General features: G+C 40.2%; 1 protein-coding gene across 1 annotated transcript in view; it reads left to right on the forward strand.

The window, feature by feature from the left end:
• MCCC2 (methylcrotonyl-CoA carboxylase subunit 2) overlaps window positions 1-27,627 on the forward strand; it is a 71,093-nt gene that overhangs the window by 2,283 nt on the left and 41,183 nt on the right. The window contains exons 2-6 of the mRNA XM_047730277.1: window positions 10,129-10,195; window positions 13,567-13,651; window positions 16,718-16,819; window positions 23,322-23,449; window positions 25,392-25,504. Coding sequence (XP_047586233.1) covers window positions 10,129-10,195; window positions 13,567-13,651; window positions 16,718-16,819; window positions 23,322-23,449; window positions 25,392-25,504 — 495 coding nt within the window. The remainder of the gene's footprint in view (window positions 1-10,128; window positions 10,196-13,566; window positions 13,652-16,717; window positions 16,820-23,321; window positions 23,450-25,391; window positions 25,505-27,627) is intronic.

Below are 27,627 nucleotides of genomic sequence, written 5' to 3' on the forward strand. Positions count from 1 at the left end.
AGTTGTGATAGGATGGAAAAGACACTGGTCTAGTATTTCATGTGTGTTAAAAACTAACAACATATTTCCACAGAGGAAAAAAAAAACTTGGAGGGAAATATGTGAAAATGTTAACAGCAAGGGTCTGGAGCTAGTGAGCTTTGGTTTAAATCCTGCCTCTGCTACTTGTTAGCTGAGTAATTTAGGGCCAGTTACTTCATCTCTCTGTGCCTCAGTTACCTCAGCTGTGTGGTAGCATTAATAATTGCATATGGCATAGTGTCATCAGGACACTTAGTGACCATTTACAACAACCCTCAAGGAATATTAGCTCTCGGAACTTTTCCTTCTGTCCACATCGTAATCTCAGGATCTGTTGAGCCAGCTTTTGCTTCAGTAATGCTGAATCAGTCCCCAGATTTCTGTGTCCAAAAGAACAAATATTCATTTTTTGTTCTGGGATCTGTGGGTTGGTTGTGGCAGTTCTTGCCCAGGCAGCGTGTCAGATTGAGGTTGTTTTTTTTTTTTAATATTTTATTTATTTGACAGACAGAGATCACAAGTAGTCAGAGAAGCAGGCAGAGAAAGAGGAAGGGAAACAGGCTCCCTGCCAAGCAGAGAGCCCGATGTGGGGCTCAATCCCAGGACCCTGAGATCATGACCTGAGCTGAAGGCAGCGGCTTAACCCACTGAGCCACCCAGGCGCCCCGAGGTTTGTTTTTTATTCCAGAGCCCAGTCTGAAGGGAAAGTGGCTATTGAGAGATGCTCCTCTCCTAATGGAGGGCTGGGGTGCAGGAGGAGAGTATGGAAACACTGTCCTTCTTAGAGCCTCTGCTTACAGTGGATGTGCTGTCCCTTTTGCCCATATCCCAGTGGTCAAAAAAAGTAAAACGGACAGACTCATGAATGTGGATGGGGAACTATAATCTCACACTGAACTTTGCTGTTATTTTAGTAATGGTGCAGAGGGACAAAAGAATTTTGAGCAAGTAGGACAATCTGCCTCATGCTCTAGAGGTGGCTGCCTAAGCTCCACCTATCACATATAGAGTTCAGGTTAAGGAGGAAGAAGGGTGAGTAGAGTAGGCAAAAGGGCACCCTCACCTGCTTGTTCTCTTTTTAAGAAGCCTTTCTAGAAGTCATGCCTAACAACATCTGCCTATATTTCATTGGTTAGAATTAAGTCACGTGGCCACACCTGTCTACAAAAGGAGGCTAGGATATGTCAGTGTTTCAGCTGCGACCTGTTATCACCTTGAATGAAAGTGGGATTTCATCATCAAGAAAGATGGGAAGAATGGATATGGATAAGCAGCTCTCAGTGTCTGCCACAGATAATATATAGTATGGGGAGAGCAGACGTGTTCTTCATATGTTGGATGTTGAAAGATTTCACTTGGGTGTACCCTTATCTTTTGGGATCTCTAGCTTACAAGTAGTAAACTTTGATGCAAAGAAGCTACAAGAAAAGAATAAAAAATAAAGCCATGCCTTGGATAGGAGATGGGACATAGGAGCCCTGGCCACAGTCTGATTTCTCTGTGCACAGTTTTCTTAGTGGCTAGGAATATGTACTGTCCGCTGTCACTTATGGCCATGTGCTTCAGAAAGCCTTAGCAATTAGTGATACTTTCCTTTCTTTCTTCTTCTTTTTTTTTTTAAGATTTTATTTATTTATTTGACAGAGAGAGCACAAGCAGGGGGAGTGGGAGAGGGAGAAGCAGGCTCCCGGTTGAGCAGGGAGCCCGAAAGGGACTCCATCCCAGAACCCCGGGATCATGACCTGAACCAAATGCAGCCACTTAACCAACTGAGCCACCCAGCTGCCCAGTTTCCTTTATTTCTTAACTGGGAGGCTGACTTAGCTAAGATAAAGATCCCTAGCGTAACTAGCTTTAGTTTTGATTGACTTTGTTCTAAATTGGGCGATGTCAGAGGCTGTAGTGATTCTATCTTGGGTTTGAGTACACTTTATTTATTTATTTATTTATTTATTTATTTGTGTATTTATTTTTTATTTTTTTAAGTTTTTATTTATTTTAGAGAGATTGAGAGCGTAAGCAGGGGAGGGAGTTCAGCTCATTCTTGAGCTGGGGGGCAGGGAAGGAAATTAAAGGCACAGTGCAATCCCATCAGTCTCTGAGATCTGCAAGAGAATGAGAACTTGTTAAAGGACGCTAGGAGGTTACACTTAGCATTGTGGGGAAAAATCTATGGGACAAACAGAACATATCAAGACCAAAAAAAAGATGGGAGAACTTAACATTTCACAAAAGACTTAAGAAATAACAGCCAGTTGTGGGTATACAGACCTTCCATAGAGTCCTATTTAAATAAGCAAACTTTAAAAAAACATCTATCCTCCAGTTGAGGAAATGTCTTCACTAATTCGATATTGGCTGTTATTAATGGCTTACTGATATTCAGTAATGGTCCTCATCTTTTGAAGATTTGGAAATATTGGCTACAGATGGAGTGCTATGTCTGGGATTTTCTTCAAAATAATTCAGGGTGGGGAGCAAGAAGGAAACAACTTTGGCCATATATGGATAATTAATTGTTGAAGGACACTGGCTACATTTCATTATGCTAGTCTTGCTCTTTTTTTTTTTTTTTTTTTGAAGGTTTAAAGATTTAGAGAGAGAGATCACAAGTAGGCAGAGAGGCAGGCAGAGGGGGAGAGGGAAGCAGGCTCCCTGCTGCGTAGAGAGCCTGATTCGGAGCTCGATCCCAGGACCCTCAGATTACGACCTGAGTGGAAGGCAGAGCCTTAACTCACTGAGCCACCCAGGTGCCCTATAGTCTTCTTGTTTTTATATGCATTTGAAAATTTCCATGGAAGAAAGTTAACTTTCTTTTCTTTTCTTTCTTTGTTTCTTTTTTTTTTTTTTTTTGGTAAAGACTTTATTTATTTGAGAGAGAGAGAGAGCATGAGTAGGGGTAGGGGGATGGGAGAGAGAGAAGTAGACTCCTCGCTGAGCAGGGACCCTGGTTCGGGGCTTGATCCCAGTATCCTGAGATGATGACCTGATCCAAAGGCAGATGCTTAACTGACTGAGCCACCCAGGTACCCCAGCTTTTTTCCATTAACAACAGTGACAAACCCCATTTAAGGGGAGCTGAAAATGTTAGTGAAACCCCTACCTCTTCACTTTGCTGTCCTGTAACCTGTCTATTCGTATCTAAGTGCTACTGAGCTAAGCAGGACTGAGCAGAAGATAATATTTCATAATGAGTGGATGGACTTGCTTGAGAATTAGCCCCATATAATGTCACTGGAAAAAAAACTTTCTTTTTTTCCTTCATCAATTTTAAACTAATAAAATAGGATTATTCTCAGGTAAATGTATTAACCTTTCACATGCCTTGCTGTGTTAGTAGGTATTCACATTTTTCCCCCATTGGCACTAAATTCCCTTTATTCATTCATTCATTCATTCATTTATGTTAGAAAGAGAGAGAATGGGGTGGGGCAGGGCAGAGGGAGAGAGAGAATCTTTTTTAAATTTTTATTATTTATTTTTTTATTATTTTATTTTTTTTATTTCTTTTCGGCGTAACAGAATTCATTGTTTATGCACCACACCCAGTGCTCCATGCAATACATGCCCTCCATAATACCCACCACCTGGCTCCCCCAACCTCCCACCCCCCGCCCCTTCAAAACCCTCAGGTTGTTTTTCAGAGTCCATAGTCTCTGATGGTTCATCTCCCCTTCCAATTTCCCTCAACTCCCTTCTCTCCATCTCCCTATGTCCTCCATGATATTTGTTATGCCTCACAAATAAGTGAAACCATATGATAATTGACCTCTCTGCTTGACTTATTTCACTCAGCATAATCTCCTCCAGTCCCATCCATGTTGATACAAAAGTTGGGTATTCATCCTTTCTGATAGAGGCATAATATTACATCGTATACATGGACCATATCTTTTTTATCCATTCGTGTGTCAAAGGGCATCTTGGTTCTTCCACAGTTTGGCGATTATGGCCATTACTGCTATGAACATTGGGGTACAGATGGCCCTTCTTTTCACTACATCTGTATCTTTGGGGTAAATACCCAGTAGTACAATTGCAGGGTCATAGGGTAGCTCTATTTTTAATTTCTTGTGGAATCTCCACAGTGTTCTCCAAAGTGGCTGCACCAACTTGCATTCCCAAGAACAGTGTAAGAGGGTTCCCCTTTCTCCACATCCTCTCCAACACACGTTGTTTCCTGTCTTGCAAATTTTGGCCATTCTAACTGGTGTAAGGTGGTATCTCAATGTGGTTTTAATTTGAATCTCCCTGATGGCTAGTGATGATGAACATTTTTTCATGTGTTTGATAGCCGTTTGTATGTCTTCATTGGAGAAATATCTGTTCTTCTGCCCATTTTTTGATATGATTATCTGTTTTGTGTGTGTTGAGTTTGAGAAGTTCTTTATAGATCCTGGATATCACCCTTTTGTCTGTACTGTCATTTGCAAATATCTTCTCCCATTCCGTGGGTTGCCTCTTTGTTTTTTTGACTGTTCCTTTGCTGTGCAGAAGCTTTTGATCTTGAAGTCCGAAAAGTTTTCGCTTTTGTTTCCTTTGCCTTTGGAGACATATCTTGAAAGAAGTTGCTGTGGCTGATATCGAAGAGGTTACTGCCTATGTTCTCCTCTAGGATTCTGATGGATTCCTGTCTCATGTTGAGGTCTTTTATCCATTTCGAGTTTATCTTTGTGTACGATGTAAGAGAATGGTTGAGTTTTATTCTTCTACATATAGCTGTCCAATTTTCCTAGCACCATTTATTGAAGAGACTGTCTTTTTTCCATTGTATTTTTTTTCCTGTTTGTCGAAGATTATTTGACCATAGAGTTGAGGGTCCATATTTGGGCTCTCTACTCTATTCCACTGGTCTATGTGTCTGTTTTTGTGCCAGTACCATGCTGTCTTGGTGATCACAGCTTCGTAGTAAAGCTTGAAATCCGGTAACGTGATGCCGCCAGTTTTGTTTTTGTTTTTCAACATTTCCTTAGCAATTCGTGGTCTCTTCTGATTTCATACAGATTTTAGGATTATTTCCTCCAGCTCTTTGAAAAATACCGGTGGAATTTTGATCGGAATGGCATTAAAAGTTTAGATTGCTCTAGCCAGTATAGACATTTTAACAATGTTTATTCTTCCTATCCAAGAGCATGGAATGGTCTTCCATCTTTTTGTGTCTTCTTCAATTTCTTTCATGAGTGTTCTGTAGTTCCTCGCGTAGAGTTCCTTTACCTCTTTGGTTAAGTTTATTCCCAGGTATCTTATGGTTCTTGGTGCTATAGTAAATGGAATCGATTCTCTAATTTCCCTTTCTGTATTTTCCTTTAGTGTATAAGAAAGCAACTGATTTCTGTACATTGACTTTGTAGCCTGCTACATTACTGAATTGCTGTATGAGTTCTAGTAGTTTGGGGGTGGAGTCTTTTGGGTTTTCCATATAAAGTATCATGTCATCTGTGAAGAGAGAGAGTTTGACTTCTTCATTGCCAATTTGGATACCTTTTATTTCTCTTTGTTGTCTGATTGCTGTTGCTAGGACTTCTAATACTATGTTGAACAAGAGTGGTGAGAGTGGGCATCCTTGTCGTGTTCCTGATCTCAACGAGAAGGCTGTGAGCTTTTTCCCATTGAGGATGATATTTGCTTTGGGTCTTTCATAGATAGATTTTGTGAAGTTCAGGACTGTTCCCTCTATCCCTATACTTTGAAGCATTTTAATCAGGAATAGATGTTGGATTTTGTCAAATGCTTTTTCTGCATCAATTGAGAGGACCATGTGGTTCTTCTCTCTTCTCTTATTGATTTGTTCTATCACATTGATTTGCAGATGTTGAACCATTCTTGTAACCCAGGGATGAATCCCATCTGGTCATAGTGGATAATCTTTTTAATGTGCTGTTGGATCCTATTTGCTAGGATCTTGTTGAGAATCTTAGCATCCATATTCATCAGTGATATTGGTCTGTAATTCTCCTTTTTGGTGTGATATTTGCCTGGTTTGGGGATCAGGGTAATGCTGGCTTCATAAAAAGAGTCTGGAAGTTTTCCTTCTGCTTCAATTTTTTGAAACAGCCTTGGGAGAATAGGTGTTATTTCTTCTTTAAAAGTTTGGTAGAATTCCCCAGGGAATCTGTCAGGTCCTGGGCTCTTGTTTTTTGGGAGGTTTTTGATCACTGCTTCGATCTCGTTACTAGATATCGGTCTATTCAGGTTGTCAATTTCTTCCTGGTTCAATTTTGGGAGTTATAGTTTTCCAGGAATGCATCCATTTCATCTAGGTTACTTAACTTATTGGCATATAACTGTTGATAATAATTTCTGATGATTGTTTCTACTTCCTTGGTGTTAGTTGTGAACTCTCCCTTTTCATTAATAATTTTATTAATTTGAGCTTTCTCTCTTTTCTTTTGGATTAGTGTGGCCAATGGTTTATTGATCTTATTGATTCTTTCAAAAAACAAGCTCCTAGTTTCATTGATATGTTCTACTGTATCTCTAGTTTCTATCTCATTGATCTCTGCTATAATCTTGATTATTTCCCTTCTTGTGTGTGAAGTTGTTTTAATTTGTTGTTGATTCTCCAGTTCTTTAAGGTGTAGAGACAGCTGGTGTATTCTGGATTTTTCAATTTTTTGAGGGAGGCTTGGATGGCTATGTATTTCCCCCTTAGGACCGCCTTTGCTGTATCCCATAGGTTTTGGACCGAAGTGTCTTCATTCTCATTGGTTTCCATGAATTGTTTAAGTTCTTCTTTGATCTCCTGGTTGATCCAAGCATTCATTCATTCATTTATGTTAGAGAGAGAGAGAATGGGGGGGGGGCAGGGCAGAGGGAGAGGGAGAGAGAGAATCTTTTTTAAATTTTTATTTTTTAAATTTAAAATCAGTTAATTGACATATATTATATTGTTGGTTTCAGAGGTAGAGTTTATTTATTCATCAGTTACATACAACACCCAGTGTGCATTACATCAAGTGCCCCCCTTAATGCCCATCACCCAGTTACCCCATCCCCTTACCTACCTCCCCTCCAGCAACCCTCAGGTTGTTCCCTATAATTAAGAGTCTCTTATGGTTTGTCTCCCTCCCTGATTTCATGTTATTTTACTTTTCCCTCCATTCCCCTATGTTCATCTGTTTCATTTCTTTTTTTTTTTTAAAGATTTTATTTATTTATTTCACAGACAGAGATCACAAGTAGGCAGAGAGGCAGGCAGAGAGAGAGGAGGAGGCAGGCTTCCTGCCAAGCAGAGAGCCCGATGTGGGGCTCGATCCCAGGACCCTGGGATCATGACCCGAGCCAAAGGCAGAGGCCCCAACCCACTGAGCCACCCAGGCGCCCCATGTTTCATTTCTTAAATGGAAAGAATCATAAGCAGTCTCCATGCCCAGCATGCCTAGTGCTGGGCTTAATCTTAGAACCCTGAGATCATGACCTGTGCAGAAACTGTGTTGGATGCTAAACCCACTGAGCTACCCAGGTGCCGCATTAAATGCCTTTTATTGAACTTGGAGTCACATGTGGAACAATATGTGTGGCCTCTCTTTTCCCTCAGATAATTTTTCAGATTATTTTTTAATCCAATTACGTGAAAGTGAAGAGTTCCAAGGGCTAACAGTTTGGATGAGGTTCCTTTCCAGAAATGCCTTAAACTCAAAATGAGCAAGTCCTCTTAAAAACCACAGAATCAGTCATTCTGTGAATTGGAGAAATGGATGAGCTGAGAGAGTGGCAGAGAGAGAAAATGGAATTCCAGTCAATGGAGCATTGGGGAAGTCTGCCTACCCTGATGAAGGCACTTCACCATCCATGGAGATTCTTAAGGTCAGGGTTTCTGAGGTGTACCTGGCTGGTTCAGTCAGTACAGCAGGCGACTCTTGATCTCTGGGGTCATGAGTTTGAGCCCCATGTTGGACCTAGAGCTTACTTTAAAAAAAAAGAAGGTCTCTGAAACACTAAGCCACCTCTGAGGTGGCTTTTGAGATTTTGAACCTTAGAATAAAGGTAGAAGTTGACAAGATAGACTTGAAGCAAAACGCAAGCAAAAAATAATAACTTTGCCTGTGCAGGGAAATTACCTTTCCTTTCCACTTAGCAACACAGTAATCAGATCTTTTCCTCATCCTGTGCGTTGAGCAGCAGGTAGATGGAGCCCAGGGTCTGAAGCCATCGTGGCACCCATCTCTGAGCCCCAGGGTGGCAGCTGAAGCCCAGGGTGAGGTGAGAGAGCCCCATGGAGAAAATGGCCTTTGGCTTCGGATGGGAGCTAGCCACCAACTCCGCCTCCCCGTTTTGTTTATGCAAGGAGGCCTTTCCCTTACAAAACCCCTCTGCTGGTTCTCTTGATGACAAAGGAGTTCAGAACACAGCGCCTGCTTACTAGGACTCGTTCTCAGCCCAGGAGGCTCTCGGTACCGAGGTAGGTAGCTCCCTGTTTTGAAAGGCTGCTGAAAATATCCTCATATACTTCAAGTGGTGATACACATGTTGCTCTAATGCCACCTTTTGGTGACGGGTTGAACAGACGTGCTCCAGGCCAGAGCTTTGTTTCTGGCCGAGGCAATTCGTAAGGTTAGGAGTTTCTGAATTTGCTAAATGTGAGTAAAAATCTGTAACCTGGGCTTAATTGAAGAGCAGATTCTTGGTTTCCACTGCCTCGTGCTATCCATATGAGCAAGCACTGCAGTAATCTGAAAAAGTTCTGGTGGTAAAAGGCCTCTTTGCCTATTACCAACCCCTCTTTTAGGTTGGTTTCCAATTTGCCTAGAGTGGAGCTCAGGCATGGAGACTATGGGCTAGCGTTTCTCTGTTTTTGGTTGGACATTTGAATCCTTGGGGAACTTTCAAAGTGCCATACCCAGGCCATACCTGCAACCAATGACATCAGACTCTCTGGGGGGTTATTTTTATTTTACTTTATTTTATTTTTATTTTTCAAAGCTTCCCAGTGATTCCAGTGTCCAGCCAAGGCTGAGAAACAATGTTCTAGGCGGATTTTGGAGTTTGTTCCTGGCAGGTTGTCTGCCCTTGGACAGGGCTTGATGGGCCTCAAAGGGAAGTTGTCACAGGGCTAGTAGGCAGTGATTGGGACCTCCCTACTCCAGGGCAAAGGTTCTTTTCCTAACAATATGCTGCTTCTCTCTTTATTGTTTTCTGGATTTTGCAGAGCAGGAGAATGTAGCAGAAACCTTGATGGTGGGATCTCCTAGAGCTGTAGAAAATAAGAAATACTGGAGTTCTACTGTAAAGACTATGAATTCATCTAATTTTGAGGATCTGGAAAGCCGTATTGTATCATGGAAAGGGAATTAAATCAGAGATGTTAAAGACATTGTGGGGAGCAATATGTGTTAGTTGAGTCAACTCTGAATTTTCAAAAATAACTCGCTACTTATTGGTCTAAAGTAATGAACTGATCAGACAAAATTGTCAGAATGGCAAAAAGTCGGGCCCTCTACCCTTTTCCCACCTCTCACAGTTTATATTTTCCTATGTATTACTCTAGAGAATTTTTGAAGACATGCAAACATAGGGTTTTGTTCCTTTTAAAACAAAATGGGACCCCCTGTTTTCTCTGGGCTCTGCTTATAAGTGTAATTTGTCAGTAAGCAAGTATTTCTGCATTGGTTAGAAACTCCTTGGGGGCAGGGATTGGTGGGACACAAAAAGTAAGATGGCATTCAAACTCTCAAAGGGCTATATTCCTTAAAATGGGGAAACAAGTGGAAATCAATGAAGTTCAATTGATGCTTACAGAAGAAAGAACCTAAAATGAGTAGGAGTGACCAGAAATGGGGTTAGAGAGGAGATGGAACACAATCTATGCTTTTTTTTTTTTTTTTTTTTAAACAATCTATGCTTTAAAGAGGGGTGAGATTTGCATACGTGGATCAGAGAGGGAAGGCAGGAAGAGGAGCTTGGGCAAAGATGGACAGGCAGAAATTCATCTTTTCTATCTGATGGAGTGACACAGCACAGAGGCCACATGGGTGGCGGGTGACCCCGCATGAAGCCACGTGGGGTTGGCATGGGATGTTCTCGTCAACCCTTACTTTGGCCAAAAAAAAAAAAAAGATAATTGCTTTCTAATATTACTCTTCCTTTCTTTCTTTGTTTCTGTATTAGGAAAACTATGAGCAGATGAAAGCACTAGTAAATCAACTCCGTGAACGAGTGCAGAAAATAAAATTAGGTAAATACTCATTTATTCTTCATTTTATGCTGTTAATGAAATTCATCCTTGATAGTTGCTGGTTTTAGGAGAAACTAGTAGCAGAAGGCTTTGACTCTTCAAGACTGTGTATTTGTTGGTGTGCTGACATTTTATTTTTCCCTCTTGGCCAGTTTTCCTGTTCCTAAGCACTGCCAACTATCTGGGCAACAGTAAAATTTCAGATTCATCAATTTTTAAAGCATTGCATCTTCCGGTTTTATTTTAGCCACAGCATCCACTGAAATTTTTGTTTTGCCTGGAGCAACTGAAACATTTTCTGTTTGTTAGTTATATTTATCCCATATACTAATTTTGCATAATTATGCATTTTCTGCTTTGTTATATAACTTGGAAATAATTTCTGTGTGGGTTTAGTGCTAATTAAATGAGATTTCCTAAGAACTTTGCAGATTGTCATTATTTTCTGTTTTTAAGTTATGGAATAATAGACATCCTTTTGCTTGGAAGAAATTGCATGAAGTGGGGCATGTAAAATATTAATGTATAAACAAATATCACATTGAATTCTACTGTGCCATGATTGGTCAGTGTGACAGTTTACTTTAGAAGGCCAGGTGACTTGAACTGAAAGCCATTTCCAAAATAAGATTCTTTTTTAATTTTATTATTATTTTTTTAAGATTTTATTTATTTTTGTGGGAGAGAAAAAGAGAGAGAGCACATGAGCAGGGGGTAGGGGCAGAGGGAGAAGCATGCTTCCTGCTTAGCAGGGAGCCCGATGCAGAGCTAGACCCCAGGATGGATCATGGGATCATGACCTGAGCCGAAGGCAGACACTTAACCGAATGAGTCACCCAGGTGCCCTGAAGACATTTTAAAATGGAAGTTAACTCAATGCATGTAGTTCATCTTGCATGTAGCACAGTTGAAGTGACATTTGTGCTATGCAGGCAGAGGCAGACAGATGTGTTGTGCTGTCCCCAGGTGACAGCGATGGAAAGATCCTGTAAACTGTAAAATGCTTCCTGACTTCAGGGATGTTAAAATGTGAACAGAATGTGTGTATTAGAATCAATGCCATATGGTCTACGAGACTAAAGGAACAGGCTTCTCTGTTTCAGAGTTTGTGGGAATGGAGATAGGACAGAATCTTTAAGAATAATCTTTGGAAAACTAATGTGCAGTGTCACATTGTTTCATAGCCCACATATCCTTGGCTAGTTTATTTATTTATTTATTTTTAAAGATTTTATTTGTCAGAGAGAGAAAGCACAAGCAGGGGGAGCAACAGGCAGAGGGAGAAGCAGGCTCCCCGCTGAGCAAAGACTTGATCCCAGGACCCTGAGATCATGACCTGAGCTGAAGGCAGATGCTTAACCCACCAAGCCGCCCAGGTGTCCTGTCACAGGCTAGTTTAAATGCCTGAGGAGCTTAATTCTGTGATCTGAGAATCTCCATCGAGGATAGGCCTTTTTCTGGTTTTTCCTAATAAAACAGGAATTCAGTAGTTGTTCCAAATTGCAAATTCAAACTCTAGGCAGAGTTAAGAAAGTGGTTTTGTCTTAAGTCCTTGCAAAAGAATGTGTGTATATCTTACCACATGTGTGTCATTCTACCCTCTCTGCCACCCCTCCCCTGCCAGCCTCCTTATAGGCACTTACGTCATCTGACTCTCTAAAGACCCTTAGCAAGGCCTGGCTTTCTTTTCAGTGCCTTAGGTTCATTTCTCTTTTATTTTACTTTATTATTATTTTTTAAAGATTTTATTTATTTGACAGACAGAAATCACAAGTAGGCAGAGAGGCAGGCAGAGAGAGAGAAGGAAGCAGGCTCCCCACCGAGTAGAAAGCCCCATGCGGGGCTCGATCCCAGGATCCTGAGATCATGACCCAAGCCCAAGGCAGAGGCTTAACCCACTGAGCCACCCAGGTGCCCCTTATTTTTTTTTTTTAAGATTTTATTTATTTCATTTCTCTTTTAATGTTTATTTTTAAACAATATCATTAAGGTATAATTGACATAGAGTAAACTGCATTATTTAAAATGTACAGTGTGAGTTTTGATATATGTATATACTTATGAAATGATCACTGCAATAAAGATAATGAATGTGCCTCTCCCAGAAGTTTCCTCTGCCCCTTGGTAACCTGTCTCTCCCCCACTCTCCTGTACCCTCACTTCCTATACCCAATCCCACCTCAGCAGAGGAGCTCAGTTCCCCTGAGAGGTTCGGACAAAGAGAACCGTGATTTGACCTAATTGAACTATTTTGGAACTAAACTTTGGCTCCCAGAATTTTTTTCATAAAGAAGGTTAGATATGTGATAAAATTTTCTTGGTAAGCTTAAGGCAGATATAATTTTAGAAATATGCCATCCATCCCTTCAGAAAAAAAAAAAAAATCCCCTTGGAGAGAATAAAGAAGGCTGGTTTGAAAAATAATAATGGAAGCTTGTTTGAAATAGATAAGAACTTGTTTTCTCACCTAAAAAACCCCCCAGAGAAATAGCTTTCTTAGGTAGCTGAACACTTAATTAGCTCAAGAGCATTTTACCGTGAAATTCGTGAAACTAAACATACATAGTTTAGTTTTCCAGCAGTGAAAACTAAACATATGAAGGTACTGTGTGATCCTTTTTTTCTGATCTGATACCTTGGCTTGCTGAGAGTGGGTTATCAATCCTGAGACACTGAGCTGGCATCCGTCAGTCTCGGGGAGGTTTGGCATGCTGCGTGCCTCAAGCAGCCTCATCTGGGGACCTTGTGGACTCTTCAGCTACTGTGATTGTCTCGGTCTAGAACAACATCTGGAAACATCAAAGACAATCTGAGCGAAGATGCTAACAAAACTGGACTTTTTAATTGATATATTAGGTGTGCAACTCTCTCCCCTTTGGAGACGGGATAAAAAGTTTGGGGTCGCTTACCTTTAGGTAAGTCTTGCTGTGCTCGCCCTGGAGGTTGTTTCCAAAGTAGTGCTTTTTACCTGGCACAAATGAATGTAGGAGTTTTTCAGATTTCACGTAATATGTAGTGGAGTGCTAGGTATTTGTGGCAGGTGCTTAATAAAGGCATGGAGGTGAGGCAGTATTTATAGCATATGAGTTGCAGAGAAGATACTAGGTTATTTAAGTAATTACCATTGAATTCAGAAAATGTACGATATGCTCTGAAATCAGGGACCGATTTTTTTTTTTAATTCTAGTTTATTTAACTTCAGAAAATAAAGCCTGTAAGTTGAGTGAACGATCTGAAAATTGGTTGTTTCTCAGAAGATACATTCAACTTTTAAAAGCAGTATATTTTGGACTGTTTTATGTTTTTCTAGCCTTAAATTAATTGGAGACCTTACATGGTATCAATCTAACCTAATCATGTTTTTATCTTAGGAGGCAATGAGAAAGCCCGACAACTCCACAAATCAAGAGGAAAACTTTTAGCCAGAGAAAGAGTGGACGGTCTTATAGACCCAGGGTTCGTATAGCCCAAGTACTACCTCAGCTTCTCTAGTCTGTGGTACTTTCTTAGACAGTTTTATAAATAAATGATTTGTTCTTACCCTAAGATTCAACAACAAATCTTTTTTATTTTTATTATTTTTTTACATTTGGATATGTTATTATATACAAAGAACAAAGTTTCATCAGGTAAGCAAAAGAGTATAAATTATAGTCAAAATTAATAGTTTCAAAAAGCCCTTAAATCACTGGGACCTTCTGCACAATGTGTAGGCTACATAGCCAGTAATCAGAGCTCTCGGTGGTTCTTCCATAGGAGTAATCTATATTCTAGAGAAGTTGGCTTTTTATAAAATCTGGGGGGGCTAATATGTTAGGCCTTACAAAGGAATGCTTTTACATCTAGGGGGAAACACTAAAAATATTGAAAGAAGGACTACTTCTAGGGTTATGTTTATTGTTGACAGTAATTTTAGAACCACAAAGTGTTAAAGACTTTTAGGTAAAATTCACACTATCTCATAATAAGAATGGATAGCATTTTGTAGTTCTACAGATGTTTTGGTCATAAATAAAAAAGGAGAAAGTGAGCTGAGAATGCAGAATGGAAAAGTCTAGGGAAGGAGGGAAGCAGGTACAGTCATAATTCAATCATAGCAAGAAAAGTACAAAGATGGTCCTTCTCAAGACTGAGTTGGCAGTATTTGACTATATAAGTTAAAGCCTAGAAGAAGAGTGCAACTTCTGTATATCCAACAGCAAATCTTTGTTGAGAGGCTACTAAATGTCAGGCCCTGTTCTAGGTGATAGTGATACATCAGTGAACAAAACAGACAAAGGTCCTTGCTCAGCTGGAGTTTACATTGTAGCAGGAGGAGATAGAAAATAAATGATAAATGTGTTAAATTATATGGTATATAAGAAGGTGATAAATGTTATTGGAAAAAAGGAAGATAGACTAGAGTAAGGGAGAAGATGAGAGTCAAGTGTAGTTTTATTTATTTATTTATTTAAAGATTTTATTTATTTATTTGGCAGAGAGAGACACAGCCAAAGAGGGAACACAAGCAGGGGGAGTGGGAGAGGGAGAAGCAGGCTTCCTGCCAAGTAGGGAGCCCGATGCAGGCTCGATCCCAGGACCCTGGGATCATGCCCTGAGGCGAAGGCAGACATTGAATGACTGAGCCACCCAGGTGCCCCACAAGTTGTAGTTTTAAATAAGGTGATTAGGGCAGGCCTCATTGAAAAGGTACATCTTAGCAAAAAAAATTGAAGGAGTGAAGAGAGCCTTGAAAATACTGGTAAAAGAGTGTTACGGACAGAAGGAATGGCCAGTGCAAAGGTCCTGAGGTGGGAATGTGCAGAATGTATTGATATGCCCAAGAACCCCAGATACCAGTGTATTAGGGGGAAGAAGGCATGAAGGGGAGAGTAGTAGAGATGGGGTTCAGTTCCATAAGACTTTTTAGGTCAGTGTGAGAATTTTGGCTTTTATCCAGAAGTGAGGAGACTTTGTAGGGTTTTGAACAGGAGCCTTATGATCTATCTGACTTATATTTGAAAAGAGTCATTCTAGCTGCTATGTTGTGAGTATACTGTTGGCAGCAAGGGTGGAAGTACCACGAGGAGTTACAGGGATGTGGCAGTGATTCCAGGGAGATGTGCCAGTGACTTGGACTAGGTTAGTAGTAGTGGAGGTGATGAGAATGTCAGGTTCTAGGCTTGTTGTCAAGAACAGCTAACCCACTGGGGTTTCCTGAAGGATTGGAGTGGGAGGCCAGGAGTGCAGGTGGAGAGAAGGGAACAAGGACTCCAAAAGTATTTCTTACAACATGCACCCATACCCCCATTCTGGAGACAAACACTGTTAATACAAAGTGTATATCCTTCTAGAATGTTCTTGTGCATATACGTATGAGACGCTTATTTTTTTTTTAAAGATTTTATTTATTTGTTTGTCAGAGAGCGAGAGAGAGAGCGTGCGTGAGCACTCAAGCAGGCAGAGCAGCAGGCAGAGGTAGAGAGAGAAGCAGGAAGCCTGCCGAGCAAGGAGCCCAATGAGGGACTCAATCCCAGGACCCTGGGATCATGACCTAAGCTGAAGGCAGTGGTCCAACTGACTGAGCCACCCAGGCGGCCCCATATGAGACATTTAAAAAAAAAAGATTTATATATTTGGTTGAAAGTGAGAGCACGAGCAGGATGAGGGGGGAGAGGCAGTAAGAGGGGAGGGAAGCAGACTCCCGGCGGAGCGGAGATCAGCCTTGGGGATCAGTCTCATGACCCTGAGATTGTGATCTGAGCTAAAACCACGGGTTGGATGCTTAACTGATTGAGCCACCCAGGCGCCCCTTAGACATTTTTTTTTTTCAAGAGAAACAGAATCATACTAAAAATGGTGTTTTATACCACCTTTTTCCCCCTCACTTACTGGATCTTGAACATTTAAGTAAGTGAACAGTAGAGTAAAAATACAATGGTGAGGAGCCTGATCCCTGGGATTAGACTGCTTATTAAAACCCAGCTCTGCCACTTACTAGTTGTGTGACCTTAGACAAGTGACTTAATTTCTGTGTTTTAGTTTCCTCATCAGTCAGTGGGGACCATAATAGGATCCACCTCAGGAGGTGGTTCTGAGGAACAAATGAGTTAGGTTTCTGGAGCTCCTAAAATAGAGCCTGGCATAGGGTGGGGGCTTACATTAGTGTTAGGTGCTGGTCTCTTTCTCTACTAATAAGCACATTTGTACATCTCTTAAAATAGGCTCCTAGTGTTCTATTGTATGGCTATAACATGTAATTCCTCAAAATATCCATGCTAGATTTTGGTTAAATATTTTTTTGTAGGTTTTATATATATATATATATATTAATTATATATATATTAATTAAATATAATTAATATATATTAATTTATATATATTTATATAAATATATTTATATATATATATATATATATATAGCATGCATACTTGAAACATTGGCTCATTAATCTTTTTCATGTTCAGCTGTTTAAGTATGCTTTTTTTTTTTTCTTTTCTTTGAGTGACTTTAATTCAAGCAATATCCTTTTTTCCCTCCAGGTCTCCATTTCTGGAATTATCTCAGTTTGCAGGTTACCAGTTATACACGAATGAGGAGGTCCCCGCTGGTGGCATTATTACAGGCATTGGGAGAGTATCAGGGTGAGTATTCTACTTACACTCAATAATGTGGGTCAGGAAGAAGAGTGACAGGCACGGGCCACCACTCACTGCTATGCGGATGAATGTGCAGTTTTAGCTGTTTGTGTTATTTAGGACTGAGGCTTCCTACCCCAACATGTGTCAGATTTATCTGTGGAGCTTTAGAAACAAAGATGGAAGTGGGGAAAAAAGCCACAGCACAAATCCTGGGGCTTTAATCCAAACCTTCCTGCTTAATCAGACTGCAGGTGTAGGCTTGGCTTATGTCATTTTTCAAGGCTCTGTAGGTGGTCTCTTGCACATCTAGGATGAAATCCAGTGTCTTAGATGAGTCTTTCTCCAAGTGTGCTTTCCAGGTAGCCTCAGCATCACCTGAGAACTTACTAGAAATGTAGATGACTAGGTCTTCTACAAAGTAACCAAATCAGGGGCACCTGGGTGGCACAGTCAGTCAAGTTCCCTACTCTTGATCTGAGTTCAGGTCTTGATCTCAGTATCTTGAGTTCGGGCCCCATACTGAGCTCCATGCTGGGTTTGGAGCCTACTTAAAAAAAAAAGAAGAAAAAGAAATCAAATTTTGAGGTTGGGGCCCAGCAACCAGTGTTTTTTTAAGAAGCCCTTCAAGCTTCACAAATGGTAACATTTGAGAACCACTCTAGACTTAGGAGGTCTTAATTGGTGGAAGTTCAGTTTACTTGTGTATGTGTATGTATGGCCTGACATTTACCATCTCAGGTTAGCACACCAGGCATTTTAGTAAACACTTCCCACTGATTAGTTGTTTTAATCATTACCACAGCTCTGTGAGATGGGCATTACAGTCATCATCACCATTAGGCAGGTAAGAAGCCTACTTAGCAAGGTAAATAACTTGCCTAAGATCAAGTCACTGGCAAAGCTTCGCTGGGTCCTTAGGTGATTGGACTCTGAGCCGGATACAATTGTATTTGACTCACATGATGGTTTATAGTGTGTGTTCCTCCACCTTCTGCCCATGATTTGTGCCTTCAGTGCACCTATAGCCATTAGTCATTGTTGCTTTTTCCTTCTTGTACCCCCAATACTCCTCCACAACTCTTTGCCAGCTATGATTTGCTTAATATTCACCCAGTGTGAAGACATTTTTTTCTTGGAGTCATAGTGGATGCTTAAAAATAAACCTTTAAAAATAAGGATAATCAATGCACAGAAATCAGTTGCTTTTCTATACACCAATAACAAGACAGAGGAAAGAGAAATTAAGAAGTTGATCCCATTTACAATTGCACCCGAAACCATAAGATACCTAGGAGTAAATCTAACAATGAGATAAAGAATCTCTGTACTCAGAAAACTATAGAATACTCGTGAAAGAAATTGAGGAAGACACAAAGAAATGGAAAAACATTCCATCCTCCTGGATTGGAAGAACAAATATTGTGAAAAATGTCTATGCTACCTAGAGCAATCTACACACTTAATATAGCAATCCCTGTCAAAATACCATCAACTTTTTTCACAGACATGAAACAAATAATCCTAAAATTTGTATGGAACCAGGAAAGACCCTGAATAGCCAGAAGAATGTTGAAAAAGAAAAGCAAAGCTGGTGGCATCACAATTCTGGACTTTAAGCTTTATTACAAAGCTATAATCATCAGGACAGTATGGTACTGGCACAAAAACAAATACATAGATGAATGGAACAGAATAGAGAGCCCAGAAATGGACCCTCAAATCTATAGTCAACTAATCTTCGACAAAGCAGGAAAGAATGTCCAATGGAAAAAAGTCTCTTCAACAAATGGTGCTGAGAAAATTGGATGGCTACATGTAGAAGAGTGAAACTGGACCATTTCCTTACACCACACACAAAAATAGACTCAAAATGGATGAAAGACCTCAATGTGAGACAGGGATCCATCAAAATCTTGAGGAGAACACAGGCAGCAACCTCTTCGACTCCAGCCACAGCAATTTCTTACTAGAAACGTCAATAAGGCAAGGAAAGCAAAGGCAAAATGAACTACTAGGACTTCATTAAGATAAAAAGCTTTTGCACAGCAGTCAACAAAACCAAAGACAATGGACAGAATGGGAGAAGATATTTGCAAATGACATATCCGATAAAGGGCTAGTATCCAAGATCTATAAAGAACTTATCAAACTCAACACCCAAGGAACAAATAATCCAATCAAGAAATGGGCAGAGGACATGAACAGGCATTTCTGCAAAGAAGACATCCAGATGGCCAACAGACACATGAAAAAGTGTTCAACATCACTTGGCATCAGGGAAATAAATACAAATCAAAATTACAGTGAGGGGCGCCTGGGTGGCTCAGTGGGTTAAGCTTCTGCCTTCGGCTCAGGTCATGATCTCAGGGTCCTAGGACCACATCGGGCTCTCTGCTCGGCAGGGAGCCTGTTTCCCCCTCCCCCTGTGTCTGCCTCTCTGCCTACTTGTGACTTCTCTCTCTGTCAAATAAATAAATAAATAAAATCTTAAAAAAACAAAACAAAACTGCAGTGAGATCCACCTCACACCAGTCAGAATGGCTAAAATTAACAAGTCAGGAAGCGATAGATGTTGGCAAGGATGTGGGGAAAGGGGAACCCTCCTACACTGTTGGTAGGAAGTCAAGTTGGTACAGCCACTCTGGAAAACAGTATGGAGGTTCCTCAAAAAGTTGAAAATAGAGCTGCCCTATGCCCCAGCAATTGCACTACTGGGTATTTACCCTAAAGATACAAATATAGTGATCCGAAGGGGCATGTTCACCCGAATGTTTATAGCAGCAATGTCCACAATAGCCAAACTGTGGAAAGAACCTAGCTGTCCATCAACAGATGAATGGATAAAGAAGATCTGGTATATATATATAGTGGAACACTACTCAGCCGTGAAAAAAAATGAAATCTTACCATTTGCAACGATGAGGATGGAACTGGAGAGTATTATGCTTAGTGAAATAAGTCAATCAGAAAAAGACAATTATATGATAATTGATAACGTGGAATTTGAGAAACAAAGCAGAGGATCAAAGGGGAAGAGAGGAAAAAATGAAACAAGACAAAACCAGAGAGGGAGACAAACCATAAGAGACTCAATCTCAGGAAACTAACTGAGGATTGCTGGAGGAGAGGGGGTGTGAGGTACGGGGTGGCGGGGTTATGGACATTGAGGAGGGAGTGTGCTATGGTGAGCACTGTGAATTGTGTAAGACTGATGAATCATAGACCTGTACCCCTGGAACCAATAATACATTACATGTTAATAAAAAAATAAAAAAGGATAAACTTAATGCAGGGCTAAACTAAATTCATAATCACTAAATAAGCTACTTAAGTAGGATAGTTACTATTAATTATATCTCAGTGATAATGATGGCCCCCATGTTGGAGCTTGCCCTTCCACCTTTCCTGTGCATAGAGTAATATTTTATTCTTACTTATGCTTTTATATTTTTCATTTTCATTTTATCTCTTTGTGCCTTGTTCTCAGTTTATAAAGTTCTCAGCAGAAGGAAATTAAATTGCACGTAGGAATTGTGTTGGTTCAGTAGTAGTCAGCCTCAATTAGAATCCTGGCTTCAGCATTTTATAGCTATTTGACCTTTAGCAAATTGCTTGACCACTCAGTACCTTGTTTTTTTTAATCTGGAGAATGTGATTCATGACAAAAAGGAATGATCATAGTAGCTACCAGAGAGGGTTGTCATGAAACAAGAGGAAGAAACAAGGAAGAGAAACACTGACGTTCCTTAAGAGATGCACAGTACAGGTGATCCTCTTGCCACTGAGAGTGGACAGGCACTTGTGGGTGGCAAGTTGAAGGTCTGTTCTGGCAACGCAGAATCTCTTCAGAGCCAGAGCCATTCGCTAAGTCACTAAAGACATTTATACCCTTATTGCTCCTCTGTATATTTTTGAGTCATGCTCGGTATATTGATAAGAGGCTCCATGGTTAGTTCTAAACAGACCCCAAGAAATTTAATGAGAAAATTTATTGTATGGAATTTATAAAACAGCTTAGAAGCAAGGACTCCTTGCCTGAAGTGTAACTGGCTAAACAGTAATAAAGCTGCAGTGTTTCTTTCTGGCAAACTCAGTTTTTTCACTGAGTTTCACTTGTAGGGTATGGTCCCTACCTGCTCTCCTCATCTTACCTTTGTACTTAACACTTTAGCCATTCTGGTCTCACTGTTCTGTGGATGTGTTAAACTCAGTTTTGCTTCAGGGCCTGTATTCAAGCCATTTGCTGGCTTTACCACTTGTTGGGTCTTACCCTTAGGCTACTTAACTGTGCCTGCTTCCCCATCTGTAAAATGGAACACCTCCTGTATCTAAAGCCTTAAAAGAACAACAAGTGCATTGTAAGTGCCATGTTAGTATGGTCTGTTACTGTTATTTTTACCATCCCTTGACAATTGTATCTTGACCTAGCACCATCACAATTACTTTTTTTAATTATATATTTTACCTTGTCTTATTATATGTTGTTCTATAGTGCTAATAATACCATAATAATTATATATTGTATTACTGTAATACTGTGATTTGTAAGATAGATAGATTTGGTCTATCTACATGATCATTTACATGAGCAGAATTTATTTCTCTTATACATTTGGTCTTTGTCTACAATTCCTGGTTCAAAAGCTCCCCAAACCCTTGGAAGTGTTGAGAATGGTCATGGTGTCTTTTGTTATATCAGTGAACTCCCAACCAAGGCCATGGCTGATTGTTAGGAGAACTGACCATGTGATTAGAGGGTTGGAAGTTTTCTGTTCTACCTACTTCCCCAGTCCCCACCTGTGGGGAGGGGAGAGGAGCTGGAGGCTGAATTAGACGGTGGCCACTGAATTAGTCAGTTGTGGCTATGCAGTGAAACCTATATAAAACCCGAGAGGACTGGGTTCTGAGAGCTTCCTGGTTGGTGGACATGTGGGGATGTGGGCAGAGTGGTGCACCTGGAGCTCCTATGGCGTTAGCCTTGGGGTCCAAGCCCATTCTTGAGCCACAGTGTGGACTCTCAGTAGAAAGGCCTGCTTCCTGTGTACACCTTTGAAGATAGGCTTTGGGGTCAGTCCTACTTGGACCACATGGGTTAGGTAAGAGGCATTTTCTGAAAGAAAGTTGAATTCCATTGCCAAAATGATAGATTCTAGGTAGGCAGAACTAATAGATATACAATGCATTTTTTCTGTGGACTAATTTTATTTTTCATTCTGTAACATGTCTCTGACCTTTTAATAGGCAAGTGGCTCTGTCTCTTGTGGAAGGTCACATGTCTAGCAAGCAGCAGAGCCAGAATTTCACCATAGCTTTTCTGACTCCATAGCCCCTTTCCAGTATTTGAGCTTCTTTTTTTTTTCTTTTTTTTTTTTTTTTTTTTTTTTAAGATTTTATTTATTTGAGATAGAGCACGTGCAAGAGAGAGCACAAGCAGAGCAGAGGGGCAGAGGGAAAGGGTGAAGAAGACTCCTTGCTGAGCAGGGAGCCCAATGAGGGACTCGATCCCAGGACCCTGGGATCATTACCTGAGCTAAAGGCAGACGCTTAACTGACTGAGGCACCCAGGTGCCCCCAGTTTCAGAGCTTTGTAAGCTTTTCTAGGGCAGCACCCGCAGGGCAGGGGAGGACGAGTAGACTCTGGGGGTGTAAGATCATAGCCCCAATAACCTGCCGTAAACTGACATTCCTTTGAAGTTTGATTTGTTCACCAAAGTCATGAAGAATTGGCATTCCACTCTAAAATGCTACCTGTAATGTGGAAAGGTGCTTCCTAGCCATAAAATGGATGTTGTAAGGAGATAAGCCCCTTTTTCTTGTGAGCACTGCTGGCCACATCCCTTAATGTGAGCAGCCCAGACTACCTGGAGCCGCTGTTCTGAGGCTCTTCCCTACTTTATTTTCAAGAGGGACTTAGTGGCTTACTTTTTAGAATTATAAGGAATATAAAGTGAGATTTCAAAAAATATCATAAATATCGGCTGGCTCAGTTGGTGGAGCAGTATGACTCTTGGTCTTGGGGTTATAAGTTCGAGCCCCACGTTGGGTGTAGAGAGTAATTAAAAGTAAAATCTGAAAATATAATAATATAAACATAAAGAAGATTAAATTTGGTAAAGAGCACACTGTTGTTCACTCAAGTGTCAAATCAGCCCCCGACCTTCAGGGTGAGGTAGTGGGGCTTGATCCCAGGACCCTGAGATCATGACCTGAGCCAGAGGCAGACACTTAACTGACTGAGCCAGCTAGGCGCCCCCAGGACTGAGGACTCTTTAAAAATTAAGTATGAGTTTGTAAAGATGTTCATAGTGATCATTTTATATTATATACGTGAGTATGTGAACTGTGATTAACACTTGTTTTGAGATTGTCTGCTAATGCCTGTCATTGGTGAAATGTACTAGAAGTTAAAGGTTGTATTGGAGTGTCTTGTAATGAGACGTAATTGGCCTTTGAACTTTGAAGAAGTCTCTCATACTCTCTTTATAATGACATTTCTGTCTTTCAGAGTAGAATGCATTATTGTTGCCAATGATGCCACCATCAAAGGAGGTACCTACTACCCAGTGACTGTGAAGAAACATTTACGGGCGCAGGAAATTGCAATGCAAAACAGACTCCCCTGCATCTACTTGGGCAAGTCACGAGAGTCATAAAATGAACTATTTTTAGCTGGTAAAATACAATACTGTTTAGAAGGCTGTATATGACATTATCAATGGGTTTTTTAAAAACTGTTGTTAGTTTTTCCTATAATTACAAAAGAAATTCATGTTCTTTGCTAAAAACTCTGGAAGAAAAAGTAAACAAAAACTACCTATAATAATATCCCTGAGGAGTGACTACCTCTGATAGTGTTTTCATGTATGCCAGTTTTTTTTCTCTCCATGGGTGTGGATTTTTTCCTTCTGTGTATTTTCTTTTTGTCTGGACCTAATGAGTTCAAACTATGAAAAAATAATAGCTGATATTTATGGATCTCTTGAATGCTAAGTACTTTGTTAAATACTTGAATAATTCCAACAAATGCCATTTAAAGAAATTTAATTCTTTTTTTTTTTTTTAAGATCTTATTTATTTGACAGAGAGAGATCAGAAGTAGGCAGAGCAGCAGGCAGAGAGGGAGGCGGAAGCAGGCTCCCCGCCGAGCAGAGAGCTCGACTCGGGGCTCGATCCCAGGACCCTGAGATCATGACCTGAGCCGAAGGCAGAGGCTGAACCCACTGAGCCACCCAGGTGCCCTAAAGAAATTTAATTCTTTATAAAAGTATATTTATATTTGAAATTAAAGTAATGTTTAAATCTAAGGATACTTCAAAAGGAACATAAAAGCAATTCAGTTTAAAATTGGCGCTGCCTTGAGACACCTGGGTGGCTCAGTAGGTTAAGCCTCTGCCCTTGGCTCAGGTCATGATCTCAGGCCCCTGGGATCAAGCCCCGCATGGGGCTCTCTGCTCAGCGGGGAATCTGCTTCTCCCCCTTTCTCTCTGCCTGCTGCTCTGCTGGCTTGTGATCTCTCTATCTCTGTCAAATAAATAAATAAATAAAGTCTTTAAAAAAAAATTGGCACTGCCTGGAAATTGGTTTAGTTTGGTGAAATGCCACCATACATATATTACTGGTGTGGTATTTAAACAGGTATTGATATAGAGATTTTTTTTTTTCTGCAAAAGTGAATTTACCTGTTTGACTCACAATGTGAACTTTTTTCGCACATGTAGAAAATAGCCAGTGGGGCCCTACGACTGCTTACAGGTGCTGTGCCAAACACCATAGGGGATGGAGTGAAGAATATGATGTTGTTCCTGTCTTGGGCAAGCTTGAATGAATTGGAGACAGGATGTCATGTATTAAAGAACAATGAAGGACTTAATGGATGTAGGCAAGAGCAGTAGGCATGGGACTAGCTGAATTTTCATAACACTGCTCAGTGCACTCACACTGTGCTGAACTGAGTACTTTACATACCTTATTTCATGTCATCCCAGGAACAGTTTCCTGGGAGAGCTACTGTTGTCCCCTGCATTTCACAGGTAAGAAAGGCGAGGCATAGAAGGCTAGGAAGCACAGCAGTCATCACAGAGCTCTGAAGTCAGCAAAGCTCTGTTCCGAATTCAGTGGATATTCATAGCCCCCACTCCCCTCTGCAGTAAAAACAGTCCCCGAGGCAGTCGTCTGTGATGAATTGTCACATGAATTCTGTAGATGGTTTTGTATTGATTTAAAAGAGGGAAAGACATGTTTTTTTTTGTTTTTTTGTTTTTTTGTTTTTTTTTTTTTAGCTGAACTGATTAAGAATTTATGGTGTTTCTGGGGCTTTAGCTTGTCTCTCAAGAGAGAATGTCCTAAACATTTCAAGTGGAATTTCGCACGGGAAGGAGATCCTAATGGATCTGAGGAAAACAGTGAATTTTTTGGCTGTATTGGGGGACTCGAAAAAGATGCTGTAGAATAGTTTAGAACGGTAGGGCAAATTTTTTGTGAATGTAATTAAGAACTGTTTCACTGATACAAGTATCTCTGTGTGCAGGCTATTTTGTTCATTCAAGTGTACTTCTGTTAATTCCCTTGTCTTCAGTTGATTCAGGAGGAGCAAACTTACCTCGACAAGCAGAAATATTTCCAGATCGAGATCACTTTGGCCGTATTTTTTATAACCAGGCAATTATGTCTTCTCAAAATATTGCACAGGTAATTTCTCATTAATGAAATGTACTGCTTTTTGTTCCAAATGCCATTGCTAACTAGGTGCTCTGAGATGACTTTAAACGGAACTTAATATAGAATTTAGGTTTTTCCCCCACAAAAAGTACCTTAAAACTATCTGTAGTCAGATTATTCTCTTCATTATGGGCATAGTTTTATATTGTCATAAAGGCTGTTCACCAAAGAAAGAGTTTTTTAAAAGAAAGGGCACTGAGTAATTGCTTTTTTTAGGACTATGTTCTGAGGCACTTTGGTGTCTATATGAGGAGACAGGTGCAAGGGAGATTGTTGTAGCATTGACATAGCAGAAGTTAACAAACAACCTGAGTGGCCATTATTGGGAGATGAATAATACAATTTTTAGCTATTAAAATGAACTAGAATTACATGGATCAACATAAAGAAATCTCAGAAAATAAGTTGAGTAAAAGTAATAGTAGAATAAACCCATAGTCACTTGCTTTGTTTGTAAATATTAAATACATCAAACAGTCTATTACTTATGTCTTAAACAGGTGCATGGGAATAATATACTCATCTTTAGAACAGTGGTTACCTTCGAGGTGGGAGGCGGGAGGAAAGGGTCAGGCAGGAGGCTTCACTGTACCTGAAATGTTTTATTTCTTTAAAAAAAAATCTGAAGTGCATTTGGCCAAATGTCAGGATTTCTTAAGACTGGGTGTTAGGATATTTATTTTTTATTATTCTGTGATCTTTTTTTTGGCATGTTTGAAATATCTCATAATACTGATGCTTCTCCTTCGTTTATGTTTTGTTACTGGATTTCTTAAGTTTGTAGTGTTTTTATTAATATTCTAATGAATTAGCCTTCACTTGCAGTCATTGTATCTCATCTTTATTTTTTATCGATACAGTTATTACTTATTGTATATTTTATGGTTATGTAGTGACTTTGCCCATTTATGCTTTATTTCTCTAAATAGAAATTTCAGCTTTGCTCACTTTTGCACAGAGGTCCTTCCGTGACCTGGTATGAAGTTCTTACTGTGATCTTTTGTTTTATGGGGGAAACCAGTCCATTTAATGTGGCATTAATTTGTGGTATAATTTGTATAGTTGTACTAACCTTGTATTAGGTTCCAAGGGCTGTTGTAACAAATTACCATGCACAGGGTGGGGGGTAGGCTGAACATAACAGAAATTTCTTCTCTCAAGTTCTGGAGGCTAGAAGTCTGAAATTGAGGTGGGAACCATGCCAGGCTCTCTCAGAAGGCTTTAAGGTAGACTCTGTTCCTTGCCCTGCTGGCTTCTCCTGGCTCCAGGTGCTCCTTTGGCTCATGGCTCTGTGACTCTGATCTCTACCTTTCTTCCTTCTGCCCTGTGTGTCTGTGTCTTCTCTTTTCTCTCTCACAAGGATACTTGTCGTTGGATTTTGGGCCTGCCCATATAATCCAGAATGATCCTTTTTTTTTTTTTTTTTTTTAATTTCCCTTCTTTTTTTTTTTTTCTCCTCATGTATGGCCTTTTTTTAAAAAAATTTTTATTTTTAAATTTTTTAATAAACATGTAATGTGTTTTTATCCCCAGGGGTACAGGTCTGTGACTTGCCAGGTTTACACATTTCACAGCATCCAGAATGATCTTATCTAACGATCCTTACCTTTATTACATCTGCAGAGATTCCTTTTCCAAATAAGGTCATAATCAAAGGTTCTAGGGATTCAGGTGTGGGCATATTTTGGGGGGGGGCATTATTCAGCCCTTTATAGACCTGTCATCTTGCATGCTTATTCTTTGCCCTTTCTGTTCACATAGTTTTTAATAGTCAACATGTAACAAATATTGATGGAGGACCTTCTGTAAACCAAACACTATGTTGATAAATAAAACCAACCAGGTAGAGGCTCTGGCCCCATAGAACCTAAAGCTTAAAGTGCTTTGAAAAACAGGTCTTTTAAAAATTAAAATTGTCCTTCTTGTTGTTTCATTTAAAGATGGAATTGGGAGGGAGACAAACCATAAGTGACTCTTAATCTCACAAAACAAACTGAGGGTTGATGGGGGGAGGGGGGTTGGGAGGGGGGTGGGATTATGGACACTGGGGAGGGTATGTGCTATGGTGAGTGCTGTGAAGTGTGTAAACCTGG

Source organism: Lutra lutra, chromosome 5 (assembly GCF_902655055.1).
Source record: "Lutra lutra chromosome 5, mLutLut1.2, whole genome shotgun sequence".
NCBI lineage: Eukaryota > Metazoa > Chordata > Mammalia > Carnivora > Mustelidae > Lutra > Lutra lutra.